Genomic DNA, 11,267 nt, shown 5'->3' on the forward strand with positions numbered 1-11,267 from the left:
CTGTACTGATCCTGAGTTACATCCTGTATTATACCCCAGAGCTGCACTCACTATTCTGCTGCTGGTGCAGTCACTGTGTACATACATGACATTACTTATCCTGTACTGATCCTGAGTTACATCCTGTATTATACCCCAGAGCTGCACTCACTATTCTGGCAGAGAAGTCTTTGTTTGCCAGTTTTCCTGCTTGGACTATAGTAAATGTGACTTTAGGACAGATGTGATTTATTCGGATCCCTCTGGGGTTTTCCCTTTTGCGTTTAGTCTGTAACCATCCAGAAGAATCCTGTCACATCCAGTCCTGACATTCGTGAAACACGTGAAGCATGAAGGAGACGCAGAGCGTCTCGCCCCGACAACCGTTACCAAGATAAAAATCATTGAAAAGGAAAAATATCGTCACGTTCTGCACAATAACGAGACTGTTACTTGTCAGGACGTCAGCGGAGACCATCAGCAAGTGGCAGCGCGTCGCAGATCATCAAGTCACAGGACATGGAACGACACAAGAGCTGCGTACACAAAACGGGGAGCGCAGGACATCGGGGGGGGAGTGCTCCTGTGTCTGACTGTAGAGAGTGGAAACCAATTACTGGAGATTGACGCCAGACAAAATCTTCCGGATCGCTTGGTCGGCTGCTGGTGGATGTTATGCACATATTAAAACCCTTGTATTTTAACCCCTTCCTGACTGCACCATCTGCAGAATGTGAAAATGATAACCCTCATCCTTAACACAACTTGAAAGGAAGGGTGTCCCAGGCTCAGCTCTCTCCATACTGGGTGAGGGTCTGCTGTATTATACAGCAGACACCTGCTGTGATTCATGGGGGGAAACTGATCACGGTGACAATGTCATACCAACTGCAGGGCACGGGTGTGATGTCATCATGGGGCACCAATTTGTTGCAATCAGAGCCGGGCTCCAAAACCTGTAATTCAGTTGCATCTATCACAGTCTGCCTGTGGCAGGCTGTAACAGATTAGAAAAATATTCACAATCTACAGCACCACAGGACTTATTTCAGGAGGTGTTGAGGGTTATTTGGTGGCGACAAGTGCAGGAATAGGAGGTGATCGTCATCGGTCCAGGGACATTACACATAGATCCAGGCACCGGGACTGTGGTATCTTCTTATATTTGTTATCCATGACCTCCTCCTGTCTAAAATCAACTTTCAGAATTATGCTAGCGAGTCAGAAGGGTTTTTGGTGGCGTTACCAGAGCCCCTTTGTGCTGCAGCTTCCCAGACTGTTACACTGTGTAGAAACACTTTTCCCTCCCACTGTGTGAAATTGCATCAAGCAGTGGGAAGCGCTGAGGGGGAGACATGGTAACAGCCTGTAAAGCTACAGCATGGAGGGATTCTGGTAACGCCCCCAGGAGCACTTCTGACTCATTAGCATAATTTAACTTGATTTTTAGAAGGAATTTGCCCATGGATAACAAATATAAGATTATGTTTAATGAATTTTGATGGGAGATTTTTTTTTTACCACTTACTGACCAATTATAGACTTTTTATTAATTTTGTTATAATTATGCTTAGATCCCAAAGCTGTAACTTTGTTTTTTTACTATTAAATTGACATGGGTTTGTTTTTTGCTGGAGGAGTTCTATTTTTACATTGTATCCTTTACATTGACTTTCTCCTTCTCGTGTGAGGACTTGTTTTTTGTAGGATGAACCTTGGATTTCATGATGTCAGATGTAATTTAGTTTATAGGATCCATGTAAGGAAAGCTTAGATAATTTGGCACACATCATACACTGCACTTTTCTGGGGCCTTCTGCTTAGAAGATACACAAAATTTAAGTCTCGAGCAATTCACCTTCATGGCAATTGTGTAGATCCAGCTACAATGTGCATTAGATTTATTATTTGTGTAGTCACATCGTGAGATACAAGTAATGATCTCCCTTACACTGCACACAATAAGTAGAGTAGAATAAAGCACCTTGGGCGAGATAGAAACTTGCCATTAGCTACAGCAGCCTATGTCTGGGCAGGGATCTCACCTCTCTCATTCAGAAGTATCAACAGAACCAGAGAGGACATTATATAGAAGTATTGACCTGCATTGATGTGAATAAAGCACTTGGGGCGAGATAGAAACTTACTTTTAGCTACAGCAGTCTCTGTCTGTGCCTCACTTTATTAATAAGCATCAGCAGGATCATATTATAGGACATTATATAGAAGTACTGAGCTCTACTGATGTCAATAAAGCACTTGGAGTTGGATAGAAAACTTACTATTATCTCCTACTGCAGTTTCTGTCCTTAAGCAGCATGGTCCCACCAGCGATTCCAGGATTGCTCCAGTAAATCCACCACATGCACGGTGCGAGTTTTCTGGAACAAACTTACCAAACTAATAAGGAGAAGGAAAGAAGCCAGGAAAGCTGAGAAAGAAGAAATTTCCTCTGAAGGAAGATGAAGATAAATTACAGCGACTTTTAGTTACTTCTATTACTGACTCGACGTAGAATATTTACAGCCCCCCCCCCCCCGAACTCCTCCGCATCCTGTAGGCAAGTCACTACCCAGCATCCTCTAGGATTCATAGAGAATTACAAGACTTGTTCTTTTTTTAGAAAGAATTTATTAAAAGGGGCGGAGCAGGCACCGCTACAATGTATGACAATGGCTAGAAAAATATCCGGTATATTATAAAAATACTAAGATTCACACCCCCAGCACAAGAGAAATATAAAAATAATAAAAATATAAAATCTGTCTCTGTCCAAGATCAATCTCCACATTCTGAAGCCAATGGAGGGCGAGGACCCTGCGCCATAACTGTCCTCCCAGAATGCACCGCGCATCGTTATTATACATTTCTATTATCCCAAGTTACACACAAACCCCCACGTCTTTTTTTTTCTTAAAGGGAACCTGTCAGCAGGTGTGACCATACAGACTGCAGCCAGTGTGAGGCATTGTCCCTGGAGAGATGTGTAATCAGACCTCACACTGCTGTGCTCTCTGCAGTCAGTGTTATGTATTCTCCCAGGAGAGATGTGCAATCAGACCTCCCACTGCTGTGCTCTGTGCTCTCTGCAGCCAGTGTTATGTATTGTCCCTGGAGAGTTGTGTGATCAGACCTTTGTGTATGTTGTTAGTAGCAGCAGGACTGTGATATATGGGTTTATATTCCAGGATTGTAGCTTCTCCCAGTGCAGTGGGGGGTGTCCTCACACTGCTGTGTTCTGTTCTTTATCTGTTCCACAGCCCCTGCACTCTATTGCGTATCCATATTCCACAATCCTGCTGCTACTAACAAGATACACAAAGGTAAATTACCCATCCCTGCAGGGACAATGGCTGCAGAGAGCACAGCAATGTGAGGTCTGATTACACATCTCTCCAGGGACAATACATAGCACTGGCTGCAGAGAGTACAGATCACAGCAGTGTGAGGTCTCATTACACATCTCTCCTGGGAGAATACATAACACTGGCTGCAGAGAGCACAGCAGTGTGAGGTCTGATTACACATCTCTCCAGGGACAATACATAACACTGGCTGCAGAGAGCACAGAGCACAGCAATGTGAGGTCTGATTACACATCTCTCCAGGGACAATACATAACACTGGCTGCAGAGAGTACAGATCACAGCAGTGTGAGGTCTCATTACACATCTCTCCTGGGAGAATACATAACACTGGCTGCAGAGAGCACAGAGCACAGCAGTGTGAGGTCTGATTACACATCTCTCCAGGACAATACATAACACTGGCTGCAGAGAGCACAGAGCACAGCAGTGTGAGGTCTGATTACACATCTCTCCAGGACAATACATAACACTGGCTGCAGAGAGCACAGAGCACAGCAGTGTGAGGTCTGATTACACATCTCTCCAGGGACAATACATAACACTGGCTGCAGAGAGCACAGAGCACAGCTGTGTGAGGTCTGATTACACATCTCTCCTGGGAGAATACATAACACTGGCTGCAGAGAGCACAGAGCACAGCAGTGTGAGGTCTGATTACACATCTCTCCAGGGACAATGCATAACACTGGCTGCAGAGAGCACAGAGCACAGCAGTGTGAGGTCTGATTACACATCTCTCCTGGGAGAATACATAACACTGGCTGCACAGAGCACAGAGCAGAGCAGTGTGAGGTCTGATTACACATCTCTCCAGGGACCATACATAACACTGGCTGCAGAGAGCACAGAGCACAGCAGTGTGAGGTCTTATTACAGATCTCTCCAGGGACAATACATAACACTGGCTGCAGAGAGCACAGAGCACAGCTGTGTGAGGTCTGATTACACATCTCTCCTGGGACAATACATAACACAGGCTGCAGTCTGTATGGTAGCTGCTGACGGGTTCCCTTTCAGTTACACTTATTTCTTTGCCTTAAAAACATCTTCAATAAAAGCAAAACTGAAGCGCTCCGTAACGTAACCAGCAGAAACTCCATGTTGGGAGGGACTTTCCGACGTTTGCAGTGACCCCCCCCCCCCCCAATCCTGGACATCATGGGGGTCATCATGGAGCCCCATCATTCCTGGTTACAATGTAGCAAAGGCCGCCATATTATAAGATACGTGACTCCACAATCCGCCAGCAGTCCCCTCAGTCCTTCTTCCATAATCCACCGTGCTCGGAGCTCGCCGCTTCCTCCCGGGAGAACAGCGAGAACTTCTTGTCCAGCTGTGAGCGCAGGTAGCTGTAGTCCTGCACGTCCAGGCGGTGCACCAGGGTCAGGTACAGGGTCAGGGCGGAGGCCAGGAGCAGGCGGTCCGGGGGGAAGGAGGGGACGGCCCAGAGGATGAGCAGCAGCTCCAGGTAGATGGGGTGCCGCAGGTGGGCGTAGAGGCGGGCGGCGCGGGGGGACTTGTGAGACAGGGGGTCCCCCATCCCCAGGCAGTGGTAATACACCTGCTTCACCCCCATCAGCTCCGCATAGTCAAAAATGAGCAGGACGCTGAAGATGAGCAGCCATGCCACGGCGTGGAGGAGCGCGCACAGCAGGGGGAGCCAGGCGCTCCAGGGGGCGGTGGACACGTTCCAGAGATAGGGACCGCGAGTGAAGGACTGCCAGTACCGCATCATCACCTGCAGGGCGGCGGCGGTGCACAGGATGTACACAGATCTCTGCAGCACCCCGAAAACCTTCACCACCGAGCCCTTCACCGCCGGCCACGCCATGAGGCTGTGCTGCAGCACGAAGAGGAGCAGGAGCGCCACGTTAATCCCCAGGGAACGCAGGAACAGGGGGTCCCTAACCGCCTCCCTCCACAGAGCGGGGGCCTCATCCTCCAGGACTCCGCTGATGTTCTTAAATATGGCCCCAAATGATAAGAAACGCACAAACTCCACCCCAGTGCTGAACCCCGCCACAAAGCAGAGGAAGGAGACCACCCCCAGCACCAGGCAGGTCACTCTAGAGGGCGCCGGAGAGGCCGCGCTACCGACGGGAAATCCTGCTGACATGTTTAGATTCTCCAAAGACTCGGACCAGGCTTCATCAGGGGTCTGTCCACACTGCACCGTACCCCCCGGGGGAGGAGAACCTGCAACGCCTCCTACTGGGGGAACAATAAGAGAGAAGATCAATTACTTATAGTCACATGACACAAAAAGACGTCTTCCTCCCCTTCTTTCACCTGGTACATCTGTATGTTCTCACACTGCTGTGCTCTCAGCAATGAGCTGCTAACCAGCCGTGTATTATCCTAGCAGAAGCTACAGCCACTGCACAGGGCAGAGGGGAGGTGATGTGAAGCAGTGCACAGCAGTGTGAGGACCCCCACCCACTGTACTTGGAGAACATGGAGTCAAGAGGGGCAGGACACACCCCCAGTGCACTTGGAAAAATACTAATTCTGGAATATAAACCCAAATTTTACAGTCCTGCTCCTACAAATGTTTGATTACACATCTCTCCAGGGACAATACAGAGAGTACAGAGCACAGCAGTGTGAGGTTATGCTTTGTAGACCTGGAGGAGCTGCAGTCAACATGGTCAAAACTGCAGATAAATCCCCCAATAAAGGGACTGCCCTACAAATTATACGTATAAGGCTACAATCACATGTATGGGGGATGTATATACGGCCGATAGACGTCCCCTATACACTTCTATGGGCTCACGGTACCGTACCGCTCCGTAGGCAGGGAAAAGATAGGACATGCCCTATCTTTTCCCGTATTACGGTGCCGTGCCGCTTGTATCCCCATAGAGAGGGGCGGGGGTGAGCTGCACTCACCTCCTCCGCTCCCCGCACCCTGCCTTGTGCACCCCGTGCTATGCTACAGCAGTGTACATGCAGCCTTACCAGAAGGATTCCTCTTTAAGGAATGGCTGAACCTGTGACAGAACGATACATTGTATCAGTATCATCAGGTTTCATCCACCAATCACATCCAGAGCAGCCGATCTGAGCATGTGCAAGACTGTGACTGACAGCAGAACTGTGTATCTAAGCCTATGCTGTGCGATACTGCCTACGGCTGGGCCATGTATCTAATCTTATCACGTAAGATACTGCCTGCAGCTGAGCCGTGTATCTAGTCCCATGCTGTGTGATACTGCCTGCAGTCGAGCCATGAATCTAAACTTATCTTGTGTGATACTGACTGCTGAGCTGTGTATCTAATACCATCCTGTGTGATACGGTCTGCTGAGCTGTGTATCTAATCCTCTCCTGTGTGATACTGCCTGCTGAGCTGTGTATCTAATCCTACCCTGCATGATACAGTCTGCTGAGCAGTGTATCTAATCCTCTCCTGTGTGATACAGTCTGCTGAGCTGTGTATCTAATCCTCTCCTGTGTGATACAGTCTGCTGAGCTGTGTATCTAATCCTCTCCTGTGTGATACAGTCTGCTGAGCTGTGTATCTAATCCTCTCCTGTGTGATACTGTCTGCTGAGCTGTGTATCTAATCCTGTCATGTGTGATACTGACTGCTGAGTTGTGTATCTAATCCTATCCTGTGTGATACTGTCTGCTGAGCTGTGTATCTAATCCTCTCCTGTGTGATACTGTCTGCTGAGCTGTGTATCTAATCCTCTCCTGTGTGATACAGTCTGCTGAGCTGTGTATCTAATCCTCTCCTGTGTGATACAGTCTGCTGAGCTGTGTATCTAATCCTCTCCGTGTGATACTGTCTGCTGAGCTGTGTATCTAATCCTCTCCTGTGTAATACTGTCTGCTGAGCTGTGTATCTAATCCTATCCTGTGTGATACAGTCTGCTGAGCTGTGTATCTAATCCTCTCCTGTGTGATACTGTCTGCTGAGCTGTGTATCTAATCCTGTCATGTGTGATACTGACTGCTGAGTTGTGTATCTAATCCTATCCTGTGTGATACTGTCTGCTGAGCTGTGTATCTAATCCTATCCTGTGTGATACTGTCTGCTGAGCTGTGTATCTAATCCTCTCCTGTGTGATACTGTCTGCTGAGCTGTGTATCTAATCCTCTCCTGTGTGATACAGTCTGCTGAGCTGTGTATCTAATCCTCTCCTGTGTGATACAGTCTGCTGAGCTGTGTATCTAATCCTCTCCGTGTGATACTGTCTGCTGAGCTGTGTATCTAATCCTCTCCTGTGTAATACTGTCTGCTGAGCTGTGTATCTAATCCTATCCTGTGTGATAGTCTGCTGAGCTGTGTATCTAATCCTATCCTGTGTGATACTTCCTGCTGAGCCTTGTATCTAATCCTCCCCTGTGTAATACTGTCTGCTGAGCTGTGTATCTAATCCTATCCTGTGTAATGCAGTCTGCTGAGCTGTGTATCTAATCCTATCCTGTGTGATACTGTCTGCTGAGCTGTGTATCTAATCCTGTCCTGTGTGATACTGTCTGCTGAGCTGTGTATCTAATCCTATCCTGTATAATGCAGTCTGCTGAGCTGTGTATCTAATCCTCTCCTGTGTGATACTGTCTGCTGAGCTGTGTATCTAATCCTGTCCTGTGTGATACTGTCTGCTGAGCTGTGTATCTAATCCTATCCTGTATAATGCAGTCTGCTGAGCTGTGTATCTAATCCTCTCCTGTGTGATACTGTCTGCTGAGCTGTGTATCTAATCTATCCTGTGTGATACTGTCTGCTGAGCTGTGTATCTAATCCAGTGGTTTGTGATACAGTCTGCCATCCCTCCATTATTTCCCCTCCTAGTCCTTACCAGGGTGAAGATGGACCAGTCGCTTCTCCCGCCCAAATTATCTGCAAACCCCGAGCTCCTTCCTCCCACAATGCACTTTGGCCTTTGCTTTGAGAGCAGCTACAGAGGCCGCAGAGGGACAAAAACCCGTCAGCCGCCTGTAGGGGGAGCTACACCAGGAGCACCGCAACCTATGGAGGGAAGAGCACATGGTATCAAACAGGATAGGATTAGATACACTACTCAGGAGTCAGTATCACACAGGATAGGATTAGATAGACTACTCAGGAGTCAGTATCACACAGGATAGGATTAGATACACTACTCAGGAGTCAGTATCACACAGGATAGGATTAGATACACTACTCAGGAGTCAGTATCACACAGGATAGGATTAGATACACAGCTCAGCAGACAGTATCACACATGACAGGATTAGATACACTGCTCAGCAGACAGTATCACACATGACAGGATTAGATACACTGCTCAGCAGACAGTATCACACATGACAGGATTAGATACACAGCTCAGCAGTCAGTATCACACATGACAGGATTAGATACACAGCTCAGCAGACAGTATCACACATAATAGGATTAGATACACAGCTCAGCAGACAGTATCACACAGGATAGGATTAGATACACAGCTTAGTAGTATCACACAGGATGGGATTAGATACACAGCTCAGCAGACAGTATTACACAGGATAGATTAGATACACAGCTCAGCAGTATCACACAGGATAGGATTAGATACACAGCTCAGCAGACAGTACCACACAGGATAGGATTACATACACAGCTCAGCAGTCAGTATCACACAGGATAGGATTAGATACACAGCTCAGCAGACAGTATCACACAGGATAGGATTAGATACACAGCTCAGCAGACTGTATCACACAGGATAGGATTAGATACACAGCTCAGCAGACTGTATCGCACAGGATAGGATTAGATACACAGCTCAGCAGACTGTATCACACAGGATAGGATTAGATACACAGCTCAGCAGACTGTATCACACAGGATAGGATTAGATACACAGCTCAGCAGACTGTATCACACAGGATAGGATTAGATACACAGCTCAGCAGACTGTACGACACATAGGATTAGATACACAGCTCAGGAGACAGTATCACACAGGATAGGATTAGATACACAGCTCAGCAGTCAGTATCACACATGATAGGATTAGATACACAGCTCAGCAGGTAGTATCACACATGATAGGATTAGATACACAGCTCAGCAGACAGTATGACACAGGACATGATTAGATATACAGCTCAGCAGACTGTATCACACATAGGATTAGATACACAGCTCAGCAGACTGTATCACACATAGGATTAGATACACAGCTCAGTAGTCAGTATCACACAGGAGAGGATTAGATACACTACTCAGGAGTCAGTATCACACAGGATAGGATTAGATACACTACTCAGGAGTCAGTATCACACAGGATAGGATTAGATACACAGCTCAGCAGACAGTATCACACATGACAGGATTAGATACACAGCTCAGCAGTATCACACAGGATAGGATTAGATACACAGCTCAGCAGACAGTATCACACATGACAGGATTAGATACACAGCTCAGCAGTATCACACAGGATGGGATTAGATACACAGCTCAGCAGTATCACACAGGATAGGATTACATACACAGCTCAGCAGTCAGTATCACACAGGATAGGATTAGATACACAGCTCAGCAGACAGTATCACACAGGATAGGATTAGATACACAGCTCAGCAGACTGTATCACACAGGATAGGATTAGATACACAGCTCAGCAGACTGTATCGCACAGGATAGGATTAGATACACAGCTCAGCAGACTGTATCACACAGGATAGGATTAGATACACAGCTCAGCAGACTGTATCACACAGGATAGGATTAGATACACAGCTCAGCAGACTGTATCACACAGGATAGGATTAGATACACAGCTCAGCAGACTGTACGACACATAGGATTAGATACACAGCTCAGGAGACAGTATCACACAGGAGAGGATTAGATACACAGCTCAGCAGTCAGTATCACACAGGAGAGGATTAGATACACAGCTCAGCAGTCAGTATCACACATGATAGGATTAGATACACAGCTCAGCAGGTAGTATCACACATGACAGGATTAGATACACAGCACAGCAGACAGTATCACACAGGATAGGATTAGATACACAGCTCAGTAGTATCACACAGGATGGGATTAGATACACAGCTCAGCAGACAGTATCACACAGGAGAGGATTAGATACAGAGCTCAACAGTCAGTATCACACAGGAGATGATTAGATACACAGCTCAGCAGACTGTATCACACAGGATATGATTAGATACACAGCTCAGCAGACTGTATCACACAGGAGAGGATTAGATACACAGCTCAGCAGGCAGTATCACACATGACAGGATTAGATACACAGCTCAGCAGACAGTATCACACATGACAGGATTAGATACACAGCTCAGCAGTATCACACAGGATAGGATTAGATACAGAGCTCAGCAGTCAGTATCACACAGGATAGGATTAGATACACAGCTCAGAAGACTATATCACACAGCATAGGATTAGATACACAGCTCAGCAGACTGTACGACACATAGGATTAGATACACAGTTTAGAAGACAGTATCACACATCATAGGATTAGATACACAGCTTAGCACCGGGTACAGTTAGATACAGAAATATAGGAAAGCTGGATTATGTTAGGGATTGTAATGGTGTCCATATTAGTCATCACCCAGCTTTCCCAGAGACCGATATAATAACAGCCTGACAGTAGATGACGCCTCCAGGTCTTGTATGTGTTGTAGGCTGCAGTAGGGGGCGCTCTGTGTAGCTGTGAGTCTCCTCTATAATTATAACCTGACGGATAATATTGGGCAGTGCTGAAGGTCAGTTCCGCCACAGGACGCACGGCACAGATCTGTGTCATTGGCGCGTCCCCGAGCAACAGTGAGACACCAGGGGACGTCACCTCTTGTGTGTCACCCAGAGGAGGGAGCAGGAATAGGGATGGGGTGCACGTCCAGGAGTAATCCTCAATATACAAATAGGAAGAAATGGCGCCACTCCAAAAACCGAAA

The 11,267-nt window shown here is 47.0% G+C and overlaps 1 protein-coding gene across 3 annotated transcripts; it reads right to left on the reverse strand.

Moving 5' to 3' along the window:
- Nucleotides 1–3,787: 3,787 nt before the first annotated feature.
- On the reverse strand, nt 3,788–8,300 carry NRM (nurim). Of its 3 annotated transcripts, none has more exons than XM_072154410.1 (2): nt 6,309–6,619; nt 3,788–5,558 (listed from the first exon to the last, which is right to left on the reverse strand). In XM_072154410.1, the coding sequence occupies exon 2, from the start codon at nt 5,461–5,463 to the stop codon at nt 4,603–4,605; it is 861 nt and encodes a 286-aa protein (XP_072010511.1). In that variant the 5' UTR covers nt 5,464–5,558; nt 6,309–6,619; the 3' UTR covers nt 3,788–4,602. The 3 variants fall into 3 exon arrangements, with proteins under 3 accessions (XP_072010511.1, XP_072010509.1, XP_072010508.1); XM_072154408.1 differs by lacking the exon at nt 6,309–6,619 and adding an exon at nt 8,159–8,300 and having other exon boundaries at nt 3,789–5,555; XM_072154407.1 differs by lacking the exon at nt 6,309–6,619 and adding an exon at nt 8,159–8,298 and having other exon boundaries at nt 3,792–5,558.
- Nucleotides 8,301–11,267: the final 2,967 nt, after the last annotated feature.

Source organism: Engystomops pustulosus, chromosome 5, assembly GCF_040894005.1.
Source record: "Engystomops pustulosus chromosome 5, aEngPut4.maternal, whole genome shotgun sequence".
NCBI classification, from domain to species: domain Eukaryota; kingdom Metazoa; phylum Chordata; class Amphibia; order Anura; family Leptodactylidae; genus Engystomops; species Engystomops pustulosus.